General features: G+C 45.0%; 1 protein-coding gene across 9 annotated transcripts in view; it reads right to left on the bottom strand.

The window, feature by feature from the left end:
* The window catches only part of gatad2b (GATA zinc finger domain containing 2B), a 140,099-nt gene that overhangs the window by 37,366 nt on the left and 87,014 nt on the right, over nucleotides 1-15,719 (bottom strand). For 6 of the 9 annotated variants that reach the window (XM_063041963.1, XM_063041964.1, XM_063041961.1 and 3 more), the window contains one exon: nucleotides 7,482-7,814. In XM_063041963.1, coding sequence (XP_062898033.1) covers nucleotides 7,482-7,810 — 329 coding nt within the window. In that variant the 5' untranslated portion in view covers nucleotides 7,811-7,814. The remainder of the gene's footprint in view (nucleotides 1-7,481; nucleotides 7,815-15,719) is intronic. The other 3 variants (XM_063041965.1, XM_063041966.1, XM_063041960.1) reach the window with 1 other exon arrangement.

Genomic DNA, 15,719 nt, shown 5'->3' on the forward strand with positions numbered 1-15,719 from the left:
ATTATCACACATTTCCCAAAAGTGTATTTCATCTGACACTTTTTTGCCCATTCTTCCAATTTGTCAAAGTCCTCCTATAATCGCATTGCTTCCTCAGCACTACCTACTCCTCCACCTATCTTCATATCGTCTGCAAGCTTTGCCACAGAATCATCAATTCAATTATCTAAATGTGAGAAGCAGCAGTCCCAATACTGATCACTCAGGAACACCACTAGTCACCGGCAATCAACCAGAAAAAGCCCCTTTTATCCCCACTCGCTGCCTCCTGCCTGTCAGCCATTCCTCCATCTGTGCCAGTACCTTTCCTGTAACACCATAGGATTTTATCTTGTTAAGCAGCTTCATGTGTGGCACCTTATCAAACGCCTTCTGAAAATCCAAGTAAATCACATCCACTGCCTCTCCTTTGTCCACCCTGCTTGTTACTTCCTCAAAAGACTTAACAGATTTGCCAGGCAAGATTTCCCTTTACAGAAACCATGCTGACTTTGACTTATTTCATCATTAAGTCTCCAAGTACCCCAAAACTTCATCCTTTAGACTCCAACACTTTCCCAACCACTGAGGTTAGACTAACTGCCCTATAATTTCCTTTCTTTTGCCTTCTTCCCTTCTTAGAGTGGAGCGACATTTGTAATCTTCCAATCCTCCGGGACCATGCCAGAATCAAGTGATTCTTGAGTTGAATTGAATTGACTTACATCCTTCATATACATGAGAAGTAAAAATCTTAACATTACGTCTCTGTCTGAATGTGCAATTTATAGTAATTTATAATAAATAGTATGTACAACAATATAACATAGAATACAGTTGTGTCAGCATGAATTAATCAGTCTGGTGGCCTGGTGGAAGAAGCTGTCCCGGAGCCTGTTGGTCCTGGCTTTTATGCTGCGGTACTGTTTCCCGGATGGTAGCAGCTGGAACAGTTTGTGGTTGGGGTGACTCAGGTCCCTAATCATTCTTTGGGTCTTTCTTTTTTAAACACACCTGTCTTTGTAAATGTTCTGAATAGTGGGAAGTTCACATCTACAGATGTGCTGGGCTGTCCACACCACTCTCCGCAGAGTCCTGCGATTGAGAGAAGTACAGTTCCCATACCAGGCAGTGATGCAGCCAGTCAGGATGCTCTCAATATCCCCTACAGAGAGTTTCTGAGGATTTGGGGGCCCATACCAAACTTCAACTGTCTGAGGCACTATTGTGCCTTTTTCACTACACAGCCGGTATGTATAGACCACGTGAGATCCTTGGGGTTGTTTATGCCGAGCAACTTAAAGCTGTTCACCCTCACAGCCCCAGATCCATTGATGTCAATAGGGGTTAGCCCGTCTCCATTTCTCCTGTAGTTCACAACCAGCTCCTTTGTTTTTGCGACATTGAGGGAGAGGTTGTTTTCTTGACACCACTGTGTCAGGGTGATGACTTCCTCTCTGTAGGCTGCCTCATTATTATTTGAGATTAGGCCAATCAGTGTAGTATCATCAGCAAATTTAATTAGCAGATTGGACCTGTGGGTGGCGATAGATCATAACCAATGCATCTGCTTTCTCTTCAGCAACCTCTCTCAGGACTCATCCAGAAAGCGAGTGATTGAACCTTCCTGACTAACCTTCCATGTGGGATCTTGTCAAATGCCTTGTTGAAGTCCATGTAGACAACATCCACCACCTTCCTTCATTAACTTTCTTGGTAATTTCCTTGAAAAACCCCATAAGAGTGGTTAGACATGAACTGTCACACATGCTGACAATCCCTAATCAGTCCATGACTATCCAAATACTGGTGGAGTATGTTGAAGATCACATTTAGGTACTCTGGTGAAAGGCTTGTGCTTCCTTGAGCTTATATATTCGTAGTTGGTGATCTGAGCCAGTCAGTTCCAGGTTTTGTTTTTGTCGACATCATAGAACTTTCCATTGCTGACTTCTGCAGATATAATCTATCTGGTTGCTGTGTAATCCGTTGGGAGAGGTCCAAGTGTGTAGTCTTCACTTGTGTCATTGGAAAAACATGTTTGAGATGAACAAGTTGTTGGTTTTGCAGAAGTTAACTTAACATTGTCCAGCATTATTTTCTGGTACCTAGTCCGTATTCTTCGACTTCTTGACTATCCTTTCCACTCCTAACTTTTGCTTTCCAATCTCCCATAACTATCAGTATATCTGGTTTACATGTTCCATCAAGTTCAGCCTGCACTTGCTCATAGAACTGATCTATTTCATCTTCCTCTGCATCTGTTGTTGGTGCATATATTTGTACCATAATGAGGTTGATAGGTTTTCCTTGTAGACGAATTGAGATAGGCAATTGCTGACTGCATTGTATTTCAATACAGCTCCAGTCAGTACCTTCTTGACTATGAACGTGACACTGTTCTTACAGTACTTGTCATTTCTGGCATTGTTCGGATTGAAAGTATCCCATACCAGTCCACTTCAGCTTGCTGATTCCAAGTGGGTCAGTTTGCAGGCATTCCATTTCATCTTTCACTGTCTCCAGCTTTCCTTGATTCATACTGCGTACATTCCACGTACCTAAAGTCAACATATCTTTGCAGCCTCTGACCCTCATTTCATACCCAGGAATATCAGCAATCGAAAGTCCCGAAGGCTTTACTCCAACCGCATCATACATTTCAGTCTCACTCTGAAGGGCCATCTGCTCTTCACCAGTAGCTTGTTGAGTGTCTTCCAACCTGGGAGTCTCATCCTCCAGTACTATATCACATCTTGTTTTGTTTTACTGCAGTTATCCATAGGGTTTTCACGGCAAGATACAGAAGTAGATTGCCAGGCCTTTCTCCCGTGCAGATACCGCTGCTGTCCCGGTTGGTGGTTTGTCCTAGTCTGACACCTCAGCTGAGACCTGTCCATCATGGGAGACCCTGCCAGTAGATGAACTACTGATGGCTTAGCTCTCAACATCACTGATGCATGCAAGCCCTTGTGGCACAACATATCAATAAACCATGTGACAAACCAAACTGCACTAGTGCTGCAGAAAGAAAACTAGTTTCATGACATACGTGAGTGATGATAAACTGGAATCTGACATCGACTGAGAGGTGGAAGGGTGCAGGGAGAGGGGAATCATGTTGGGAAAAGGGGAAGAGAGAGGGGAGAGCGCAGGAAGCACCAAAGAGACATTCTGTAATGATCAATAAACCAGTTATTTGAAGTCAAGTGACCTTGCTTGGTGTCTCAGGGCTGGGTGTGGCACAGGTGACCACACCTGGAATGCCTTCTCTGCTACCCATCCCACACCCCTCCTGCACAGCTCCACTTCTGCCACTCCCAACATCATTTGCTCTTGTCAGATTTACAAACACACTCTCCACTCCAAGTTGACAAATACTGTGCAAAAGTCTTAGGCATCCTAGCTATATTTACAGTTGCAAGAAAAAGTTTATGAACCCTTTGCATTAATTACAATAATTGCTGTCCAAATGGTCTACGCCAGTATGCCTGCTCCTCATTCAACACGTTTGCCTGGAGGACTGACTGAGCTGCATTGCCTGTTAGTGTGCGAGTCTTTCAAAGCCCTGACTCTTCACAGCCTCTTTGTCTCTGTCCTAATGTGACACTTAGTTGGCACGCAATAGCTTCTAGAAACAGATATGAGACAAGAGAACAGATTTAAGCCATTCAGCCCATCAAGTCTCCTTTGCCATTCGATCATGGTGGATTTATTTTCCCTCTCAACTCTGTTTAAATGGCAGACATCCCACCCTGCAAAAACTCATTTCAGGGAGGTAGCACCATCAATTTGCGGGAGACTCCCGGAACTTCCGGGAGAGGTGGGATGTCTGCAATAGAGTAGCTCCTTAGCAGCCGGCCAGCTAGTTTAAATAACGTTAGCTATGCTAATGAACGAATGACACCTGTTAAACTCACCTCAACATGCCTTTACAGTCTTAACCCACCATGGGCAATAGAAAAGTCACTGTTGCAAACAGTGCAGCGAGCAACACTGTCATTATTTTTGACCCCTATTAGGCAGGGGTACACTTTAGTGTAGTCTGGGGTGACGCACGTTTTATATTTTCTTTTTTTGGAACACTCTTGCCATGGCGCGCTCTCTCTCTCTCTCTCTCGCGCTCACTCTCTCCCTCGCGCTCTCTCGCTCGCTCGCAAAAACATTGAATTCCGGGATATTGTATATAATTTGCGGGCATCAGGGAGCCACTATCAATATGCGGGAGACTCCTCGAACTTCCGGGAGAGGTGGGACGTCTGAAATGGTATATTCAGTATTAATGAGAAGAATACAATTGTTTGTATGTTATTAGTTTAAGCAGATTGTGTTTGTCAATTTGTGACTAAGGTGAATATTAGACCACAATCAATGCAGAAAACCAGGTAATTGCGAAGTGTTCACAAACCTTTTCTTGCAACTGTATGTCCATTAAGACTTTTTCCACAGTACCGTATGTGCATGGAACTCAGCAAATCAGGCAGCATATAGAAAGACTGAACTATTTCCATCTTTAATATCTTTATTTTTCTCTTTCAGGGTTCTTTTGAAGATCCTGACCTGGAGTTACACGCTGATTTTGGTACTTTGTGGGAATAGGACTCTCACTCAGAGTTTCATAACTGGCCGTTGTTTGGCACGCCAAGGGCTCAGCCTAAAAGACCAGCTCAGATTTGGAAGCCTAGGGTCTCAGGCCCTGGAGACGAGCGGATCGAAGGTCGGTGTCACAGCAGATCTGTGTATCATTGGGGGAGTCGGGATATCTGCGGCTGTGTGCTTGGAGACCCAGGATCTTTGAGATCTTCAGGCATAGAACTCGAAAAAAGCGACGTAATGTACTTCTAACATCGTAAACCAGTGAGTTGTTTGTTATGTCTCTCCACGCTGGGAAAACGGAGACACTTCCTTCTCCCTTGTTATGTCGTATACTGGGTAAAATGCGAAGTCTTTGGGGTAACTGCAAGTCTGTGTCTTTGTTATTGCTTTGCTCATGCTGGAGTGCTTGGTGGCGGGTGCCGATGCTTTTTTTGCCGGTGGGAGGAGGGGGAATCATTGCTTGCTGCCGATTACACGCGGAAGGGAGGGGAGCTGGGGGTGACTTTGGGGTTCTAACATTTAACTGTTATTTATTCTTTGGGGCACTCCTCTGTTTTCATGGTTGGTTGCGAAGAAAAAGCACACTAAATTGGACCTTTTAACGGTTCTGATGATAGTCTCAACCCAAAACGCTGACTGTTTATTCACCTTCCACGGATACTGCTCGACTTGTAGAGTTGCATTTTATATGTGGTGCTCAAGATTACCAGCATCTGCAGGATCTCTTGTGGCTCTGATTTGCTGCTTCGCTGTGAAGTCACCTCAAGGTATCCCTACTCTTTCTTCCTCCCTTCACGGAAGTTCAGTGAGATTCTCTCTTACTGCTCCCCCTCTGAGATCTCTGCTGTTCTCTAAGTCCTGACGAAGGGTCTTGCTCCGAAACAACGACTGTTTATTCCCCTCCGCAGACGCAGTCAGAACTGCTCAGTTCCTCCAGCATTTTGCATGCGTTACCAAGGAACAGGTTTTGTTCTTGACAGTGTATTTCTGCAGCTGGCCTGCAGGGGGTGGGGAAGAGCAGACCGCCCCTCAGCAGGGAGCTGGTTTCTGCCTGCCTCACGGTCACACCCTCCCTGGGGTTCAATTCTGACCTGGAGTCTGTCTTGTGTGGGAACATGCCTGAACTCACTGACCCTGTGTGGGAACCACTACTAAAAACATTAAAACTGATGGGACATTGCAGCCCTCGACCACTCTGCGAGACAGCAGAGCGACACGTTTTGAATTATTAACTCATTATTATTTGGCATATTGCTGAATTACAGAAGCACTCACTTTGGCTTTGGCTCTCCAAGCTATTATTTACGTGTGTGACACAAAGCTCTCTCTCATAATCAACATTCTGCTGTCTCTAATGTGGTTTACAGACACAGGTGACACCCAAGAATAATTCCATCAGACTCATTTCCCCTTCCCTTCTTTTCTGGTATTCTTACTCCTTCTTAGAAGCTAACAAATTTCCCTTTGATTCTTTTGGCATTTATCTTCATAGGAGCTAATTAATCTTCTGATCCGCATGTGGAAGAACGTGTTCGTTAAGAAGGTGGACCTAACAGTTCCACACAGCAACAGGCCCTTCAGCGCATGACATCTGTGCTGAGAATGACGCCAAGCTGAAATAATCCCATTTGCTTGCACATGATCCACATCCCTCTGTTCCTGTATAATGTCTAAATCTCACGGTGGATAAATCCCCATAGCAACAAGCAATCTGCTGGAAGAACTCAGTGGTTCAAGCAGCATCTGAGAGAGGAAAGGAATTTTGAAACACTGTACCAGGACCACAGAGTTCTTCCAGCAGATTGCACCTCGTTCCAGATTCCAGCACCTGCAGTCTCCTGTGGCTCCAATGAAGATAAAGATTACTTAGATTAGCTTTATTTGTCACAGGCATATCGATACAGTGAAATGCTTTTGTGCCAATAACCAATGCAGTCTGCATATGTGGTCAGCCTACAAGTGTCTCCATGCTTCTGGAGCCAATATAGCATGCCCACAACTTACTAACACAGCAGAAACCCACACAATCAAGGGGAGAACGTAGAAACTCCTCACAGACTGGGCAGAATTGAACCTGGGTTGCAAGCACTGTAACAGCGTCGTGGTTAGTGTAACTGCTACGCTACTGTAATGGAAATCCACAGGACCTGATGAAGTGTATCCTCGTGCTCCTTTGTGAGGTAAGGGAGGAGATTACCAGAATCCCTGATAAGAGATTTTAAAATTTTTGCTGGCCACGACATTAGTGGGCTATTCGAAGGTGACACAACAGTAAAACAAACATCTACCTTCTTTCCAACTGGGTAATTACAGCTCAGGAAAAGCGAGCGAGTTCCAGTTAGCACAAGGGGTCTTACTGAAGGCCGTGAGGAGGACATTGTGATTGATTCTGCAACAGAATCTACAGAGTAACATGACAAAAACCAAGCAAATGGAGAAGTGTGAGATCATGCACCTCATAGAACATAGAACAGTGAACAGCATTACACAGGAAGAGGCCCTTTGGCCCGCAACACCAACCACGATGTCAATTTTAAACTGCACCTGATCCATATCTCTCCGGAGAGAGGGAAGGATGACAAGGGGAGAGGGAGAAAGAGAGGAATAGGAAAGGTGTGACAAGAGGGGGAGGGGAGAGGGAGGTTGGGACAAGGGTCAAGAGGGGGAGGGGGAGGAACAAGAGGGAAAGGAAGTGGAGGGAGGAAGATAGATAGAGAGAGAGAGAGAGAGAGAGAAAGAAAGGGAGGTAAGGAGGAAATGAGTGAGAGAAATGGTGGGTGACAGAAAGAGGGGTGGTGAGATAGAGAGTATGTGAGATAGGGCAATAAGACTGGGGTTTGACAGGGAATGAAAGGTTAAGTTCCCTGGTATGACTGCCTCCCCCATTCCCCACAACGACACAGTACCTCTTGTGTGCGCTCATGTCAACGGGCTCATCTCCCATGTTCTCCTTCCCTGCTTTGCTAACATTGCGAAGTTCAGGCCGAGGCTTCAAGCTGCCATTCATCTTCTCCTCACCCGCCTTCTGATGCTCAGGCTTGGCCCCCAGGTCCTGGGCCACCTCAGGGCCTGCCAGGTCCTTCCTCTTCAGCAGGGCCAGCATCTTCAGCCGCTCCATGGCTTCATGCCCTTCTACCTTCAGCCGCTTGGCCACCAGATCATCGCGCTCCTCGGCCCGGTCCAGCCCCCGTTTCAACAGGTGGAGCCTCAAGGCGTCGTCCGTCATTCGATCCATCCTGCTGTGGGGAGAACAAGGGCACGGGGTTAATTTCAGAGCTGAGGCACCACTGTATTTACATACAAGCGCAAAGATTCCATGGAACTTCCAGAAATGTCAGGTGAGGAAATATTGGACATGGTCAAAACCTTTCTCCAGACATCTCATGATTTGTGAGGCAATCCAGGCAATTGAGAGGCGATAAAGTTCTAGGATGCTAGCGAAGGCTAGAATTGGTAAGTTTGTTGGGCTACGTGGAACAGCACAGCACAGCAACAGGCCCTTCAGCCCAACATGTCTGTGTTGACCATGATGCCAAACTAAACTAAACCCACCTACCTATGCAGGGTCCATATCCCTCCATTTCTTAGACTCCATTATTGTGTCTGCTTTCTCCACCACCAATAGCCAGTGCCACACATCTCTTCCCCACACCCCACCCCCTATACCTTAAACCTTTCTCCTCTAGTATTTGACATTTCCATAAGAGGATAAAGACTGACAACCTATCTAGGGCTCTCCAACCTGATGGCATGAACATCGACTTCTCTAACTTCCGCTAGGCCCCACCTCCCCCTCGTATCCCATCTGTTACTTATTTTTATGCACACATTCTTTCTCTCACTCTCCTTTTTCTCCCTCTGTCCCTCTGAATATACCTCTTGCCCATCCTCTGGGTTCCCCACCCCCCGTCCTTGTCTTTCTTCCCGGACCTTCTGTCCCATGATCCTCTCGTATCCCCTTTTGCCTATCACCTGTCCAGCTCTTGGCTCTATCCCTCCCCCTCCTGTCTTCTCCTATCATTTTGGATCTCCCCCTCCCCCTCCCACTTTCAAATCCCTTACTCACTCTTCCTTCAGTTAGTCCTGACGAAGGGTCTCGGCCTGAAACGTCGACTGCACCTCTTCCTACAGATGCTGCCTGGCCTGCTGCATTCACCAGCAACTTTGATGTGTGTTGCTTGAATTTCCAGCATCTGCAGAATTCTTGTTGTTTATCTAGGGCTCTTATAGTTTTATAAAGCTATAACAAGTTTCCCCTCAGCCTCTGTTACTCCAGAGGAAACAACTTCAAGTTTGTCCAACTTGTCCCTCTAATCCAGGAAGCATCCTGGTGAACGACTTCTGCATCCTCTCCAATGCCCCCGCATCCTTTCAGAGCTCCATACAATACTCCATATGGGGTCTAACCAAAGTTATATTCACTGCAACATGACTTCCTGCCTCCTACATTCAATTCCCCAACCAATGACAACAGACATGCCATCCACCTTCTTTACCGTCCTATCTACTGTCAGAGAGCTATGGACTTGGACCCCAAGATCCCAGCATACATCAAAGCTGTTAAGTGTCCTACCATTTACAGTACAGTGAACATTCCCTTACATTTCATACCCAAAAGTTTAATACCTCACACTTGCCCCAATTAAACTCAATCTGCCATTTCTCCTCCCATATCAGTAACTGATCTACATACTTTGATATCCAATGTCCACAATGACAGCAATTTTTGCATCACCTGCAACAATACTCATTAGCCAATCTACACTTTTATACAAATCACATAAGAATTCAGTGGCCACTTTATTAGGCACACCTGTACACCAGCTCATTTTTGCAAATGTCTTATCAACTAGTCATGTGGTAGCAACTCGATGCACAAAAGCATCCAGGCATGGTCAGGAAGTTCAGTTGTTGTTCATACCGAACTTCAGAATGGGGAAGAAATGTGATCTAACTGACTTTAACCGTGGAATGATTGTTGGTGCCAGACAGAGTAGTTTGAGTGTTTCAGAAACTGATCTCCTGAGATTTTCACGCACAATAGTCTCTAAGAGTTTATAAAGAATGGTGTGCAGAACAAAAGAAAACATCCAGTAAGTGGCAGTTCTCTGGGTGAAAACACCTTGTAAATGATTGATCAAAGGAGAATGGCCAGACTGGTTCATGCTGACAGTAAGATGGCAGTAATTCAAATAATCACATTATACAACAGTGGTGTGTAGAAGAACATATCTGAATGCACAACACATTGAACCTTGAAGTGGATGGCCTGCAGAAGCAGAAGACCACGCACATACAGTCAACAGCCACTTTATTTGGTACAGGAGGTACATAATAAAGTGTGTGTGTGTGTGTGTTTGTTTAGCCCCACATTGATCCCTGTGAAATACTGCTACCCTCTGTCCTTTATGGCCAAGCCAATAAAAGATCCAATGCTTCTTGATCTTCTAGGTTGAAGGAAGCAGGAATGGCAGGATTTCAACAACTCAAGGAGGTGACATCCATCATTAAAGACCCTCACCAACTGGCACGTGCCCTATTCACATCATTACCATCAGGGAGGAAGTACAGGAGCATGAAGACCCACTTGGGAATGGGTTTTCCCATCTGCCATTGGAGTTTTGAATGGTTCAGGATACTATTAACACCAGGGGTCTCTAACCTGTTTTGCACTCGGACCGGTTTAACATTGACAATATTCTTGCGGACCGGCCGACCCGGGGGTGGTGGGGGGGCGGGGGCGCGGTTCAAGTAGGGTTGCCAACCTTCTCACTCCCAAATAAGGGACAAAAGTAGCAGTCAAATACAGGACACTTGTGTTTACCCCGAGAAAGACTCAGATGACCATGAAGCCTTGCGCGGGCACCTGTGTGCGCATGCGTGACGTGCTCATGCGTGTACGTTCCAATTTTTTCTCTACAAATTGGTTTTGGCTTAATCTTCCCGATTCTGTTAAGCGAAACTACACTGTACATACATTATTTCTACTTTATATAGCTGTGCATTTATCATATAATTCCTGCTTTTACGATATGTTAGTGTTATTTTAGGTTTTGTGTGTTATTTGGTATGATTTGGTCAGTCACTTCAAGTTCAACAGTGCGTGACAGGGAATGAGGAAAGGTGCAGCTGACTCATATCGTTTCTTCGCGGCCCGGTGGTTGGGGACCGCTGATTAACACCACCTCAGAATCTTGCTCTCTTTTACACAATGGTGCTAGAAAGTTTGTGAACACTGTATTTTCTCTATTTCTGCATAAATATCACCTAAAATGTGATCACATCTTCACACAAGTCCTAAAACTAGATAGAGAACACAATTAAATAAATAACACAAAAAGCATTATACTTGTTCATTTATTTATTAAGAAAAATGATTCAGTATTACATGTATTTGTTGGAAAAGAATGTGAACCTTTGCTTTCAGTAACTGGTATGACCACGTTGTACAGCAATAACTGCAACCAAACGTTTCCAGTACCTGTTGATCAATCCTGTACATCGTCTTGGAGGGATTTTTAGACCATTCCTCCATTTCTGGGATACCTTTCATGAACAGTCCTCTTCAGGTCATGCCACAGCATCTCATTTGGGTTAAGATCTGGACTCTGACTTGCCCATTTCAAAACATGAATTTTCTTTTTTTTAAAACCACTCTGTTGTTGATTTACTCGTGTTTAGGATCACTGTCTTGTTGTATCATCCAACTTCTATTAAGCTTCAGGTGATGGACCACTACCCTGACATTCTCCTGTAAAATGTCTTGATTTTGAATTCATTGTTCCCTGGACGACTGCAAGCTGCCCAGGCCCTGAGGCAGCATAGCAGCATCACACCAGAATGCTCCTTCCACCATGCTTCACAATTGGGATGAAGTTTTGGTGTTGGTGTGCAGTGCCCTTTTCCCTCCAAACACAGCAGTGTGCATTTCAGCCAAGAAGTTAAATTTTTGTCTCACAGAATATAGTCCCAGAAGCATTGTGGAATACTTGGGTTGTCTTTATAAACTTGAGATGGGCGTCAAATGTTATGGAGAGAAGGTTCAGAGGGAAAATAAACCAGCTATGATCGAATGGTGAAGAAGACTTTACCGGCTGAATGGCCTAATACTGCTCCCTTGTCTTATGGACTCCTCATAAATGTTTCTGGAAGCTCTTGCATGCCAACTAACTGCCTCATTACCACAGAATCTCAGTGGCTTTGAAGAGTCAGAGCGCTGACTCTCACATTAACAGGCAATGCAGCTCTTGCAGGCAAATGATCCCACTCTACTCCCTTGTTGAATGAGGAGCAGGCACACTGGCATATACTGTTTGGACTAAGTTGGCACTGGGAATCATCTGTGGCCTGCAGAAAATTGTTCCAAAATTTCTCTTAAATATACCTCTTTTGAATTACTTCTACTGGAATCTGCAGCATGTAACCTCCCTCCAAGCAATGGACTTTTAAAACAACTCAATGATCTTCATATGACTGAAGAACCTGGACCAGTCAGGCATGGCACCTGTGAGGTTCATTACTATGGCCGGAAGTGAGACAGGAGAGGGGGAATGTGAACCAGGCTGAAATGCAGGGGATGAGGCTTCCTCTACCCAGCATCTTATTTGCAAATGTGTAGTTGCTGAAGAACAAAACTGAGGGCCTGACGGCAAAAATTGCTGTACCGGAGGCAACTGAGAGTCTGCTCAATTGTATGCTTGATTGAAGCTGGCTTTCTCTGGGCTCCCAGATTCAGCAGTCTAACCAGGAGGATTCTCCATTCACAGAATGGACTGAACTGCTAACTCAGGAAGGGCAAAAGGAGGTGTATGTTTATGGTTGGTGCTCTGACATGGTGGTTCTGTTGAACTACTGTTTCCCCCGACCTTGAACACCTAATGATTAAATGCTGTCTGTTTTATTTATCAAGGGAGTTCTCATCCGTTTTCCTGACCACAGTTTACCTCCAACTACAATCGAGCGTTCGCGACACCACACAACGTCACTTACAAACAAGAAACAGCCCATTCCGACTCATTTCGAAACACAGTTGGAAATTTCAACCAGGCTTGTTTGAAGAAAGCCCTGCCCAATTGCCGTCAACATATAACCTGTAGCACCAGAGGTCCCAACCCACTAGACCACTGTTATAATAAGATAATGAATACCTAGTGTTCCATGCCCAGACAGCATTTTGGTAAATCAAATCGCTTGGCTGTCCTATTCCTACCTGGAGGCTAAAAACTAGAGCTCCAGAGATTAGGACAACAAAGAGAAGTTGCAGAAGGCAGAGAAGTGATTACAGGATTGTTTTGAGTGAATGGATTGGGTAATGTTCAAGCACTCATCTAGAGATTTGAATGACTACACCATTAAAACATTAAATGGACTTCATTAAAACAGCAGTAGATGAGTGTGTCACCACTAAATCATTCAGAGTCTTCCCCAACAAGAAGCCCTGGCCGAACCATGAGATCCGAAATCTGCTGAGGGCCAGATCAGAGGCATTCAAGTCTGGAGACCAAGAAAGTTACAAGAGGTCCAGGTACAATCTCCGGAAAGCCACTTCAAGGGTGAAGTGGAGATTCCAGACCAAGCGAGTCAACAAGGGATGCTCGACAGCTGTGGCAGGGCTTGAAGGCTATAACCTCTTATAAAATTAAATCAAGCAACACGGGAGATAGCACAGCTTTGCTTCCAGATGAGCTCAATGCCTCTTATGCTCACTCTGACTGCCAAGAATATGAAGGAGCCATAGTGAACTCCCACATCCCTCAGTCCGTGCAGGCTGCCTTCAAGAGGGTGAATCTCGACTGGGTGCCTGGCTACGTACTGACCTGCACTGATCAACTGGCCGGTGTGTTCACTGAGATCTTTAATCCCTTGAGTCTGGTACCCACCTGCTTCAAGCAGGCTTCTACTATACTGATGCCCAAGAGGAGCCTGGTGACCTGCCTCAATGACTATCACCCAGTTGCACTTACATCCACAGTGATGAAGTGTTTTGAGAGGTTGGTGGGAAAACATCAGCTCCTGCCTGAGAGGTGACTTGGATCAACTCCAATTTGCCTACTGGAGCAATAGGTCCACAATAGATGTCATCTCATTGTCTCTTTGCTCAATCCTGGAATATCTAGATGCTCTATGTCAACTACAGCTCAGCACTCCATACCATCATCCCCTCAAAACTAACCAATAATTTCCAAGACATGGACCTCAATACCTCCTTGTGGAATTGGATCCTGGATTTCCTCACTTGTAGACCTCAGTCAGTTCGGATTGGCAACATCTCCTCCACAATCTCCATCAGGACAGGAGCACCACCTGCTCTACTTGCTTTACATACATGACTGGCTAGTACAACTCCAATACTAAATTCAAGTCTGCCAATGACACCACTGTTGCTGGTTGAATCAAAGGTGGTGATGAATCAGCATACGAGAGGGAGACTGAAAATCTGGCTGAGTGGTGTCATAACACCAACTGCTCACTCAGTGTCAGCTTATAGATTTCAGGAGAGGGAAACCAGAGATCTATGAGCCAGTCCTCATTGGAGGATCAGAAATAGAGTGTTTAAACCTTTAAACTCCTGGGTGTTACTATTTCAGAGAACCTATCTTGGGCCCAGTATGTAAGTTCAATGACAAAGAAGACACTGAAGCGACTCAACTTCTTTAGGAGTTTGCACAGATTCAGCGTGACATCTAAAATGTTGACAAACATTTAGAGATGTGCAGAGAAGAGTATATTGACTGGCTGCATCACGGCCTGGTATGGAAAAACCAGTGGCAAATCCTACAAAAAGTAATGGATTTGGCCCAGTACATAATGAATAGAGCCCTTCCAACCACTGAACATACCTACATGAAACACTGTCGTAGGAAAGCAGCATCCATCATCAGAGATTCCCAACACCCAGTTCATGCTCTCTTCGCGTTGCTGCTACCAGGTAGAAGGGACAAGTGCCTCAGGACTCACAACACCAGGTTCAAAAACAGTTACCTCCCCTCAACGATCAGGTTCTTGAACAAAAAGGGATAACTACAATCAACTTCACTTGACCCCATCATTGAAATGTTCCCACAACATATGAACTCACTTTGAAAGACTCTTTATCTCATGTTCTCATTACTTATTGCTATTTATTTATATTTGCATTTGCTCAGCTTGTTGTCTTAGAAACATAGAAAATAGGTGCAGGAGTAGGCCATTCGGCCCTTTGAGCCTGCACCGCCATTCAGTATGATCATGGCTGATCATCCAACTCAGAACCCTGTACCTGCCTTCCCTCCATACCCCCTGATCCCTTTAGCCACAAGGGCCATATCTAACTCCCTCTTAAATATAGCCAATGAACTGGCCTCAACTGTTTCCTGTGGTAGAAAATTCCACAGATTCATCACTCTGTGTGAAGAAGTTTTTCCTCATCTCGGTCCTAAAAGGCTTCTCCTTTATCCTCAAACTGTGACCCCTCGTTCTGGACTTCCCCAACATCGGGAACAATCTTCCTGCATCTAGCCTATCCAATCCCTTTACGATTTTATACGTTTCAATCAGATCCCCCTCAATCTTTTAAATTCCAACGAGTATAAGCCTAGTTCATCCAGTCTTTCATCATATGAAAGTCCTGCCATCCCAGGAATCAATCTGGTGAACCTTCTTTGTACTTCCTCTATGGCAAGGATGTCTTTGCTCAGATTAGGGGACCAAAACTGCACACAATACTCCAGGTGTGGTCGCACCAAGGCCTTGTACAACTGCAGAAGTACCTCCCTGCTCCTGTACTCGAATCCTCTTGCTATAAATGCCAGCATACCATTCGCCTTTTTCACCGCCTGCTGTACCTGCATGCCCATTTTCAATGACTGGTGTATAATGACACCCAGGTCTCGTTGCACCTCCCCTTTTCCTAATCGGCCACCATTCAGATAATAATCTGTTTTCCTGTTTTTGCCACCAAAGTGGATAACTTCACATTTATCCACATTAAATTGCATCCGCCATGAATTTGCCCACTCACCTAACCTATCCAAGTCACCCTGTCTTCTGTACTCTGGTTGATCTTTCATTCATCCTGTTATAGTCAGTTGAATACACCCACAAGAAAATGAATCTCAGGATTGTATATGGTGACATATATGTACTCTGATACAGGTGTCCCCCGC

The sequence above is a fragment of the Mobula hypostoma genome, chromosome 2 (genome assembly GCF_963921235.1).
Source record: "Mobula hypostoma chromosome 2, sMobHyp1.1, whole genome shotgun sequence".
In the NCBI taxonomy this organism is placed as follows: domain Eukaryota; kingdom Metazoa; phylum Chordata; class Chondrichthyes; order Myliobatiformes; family Myliobatidae; genus Mobula; species Mobula hypostoma.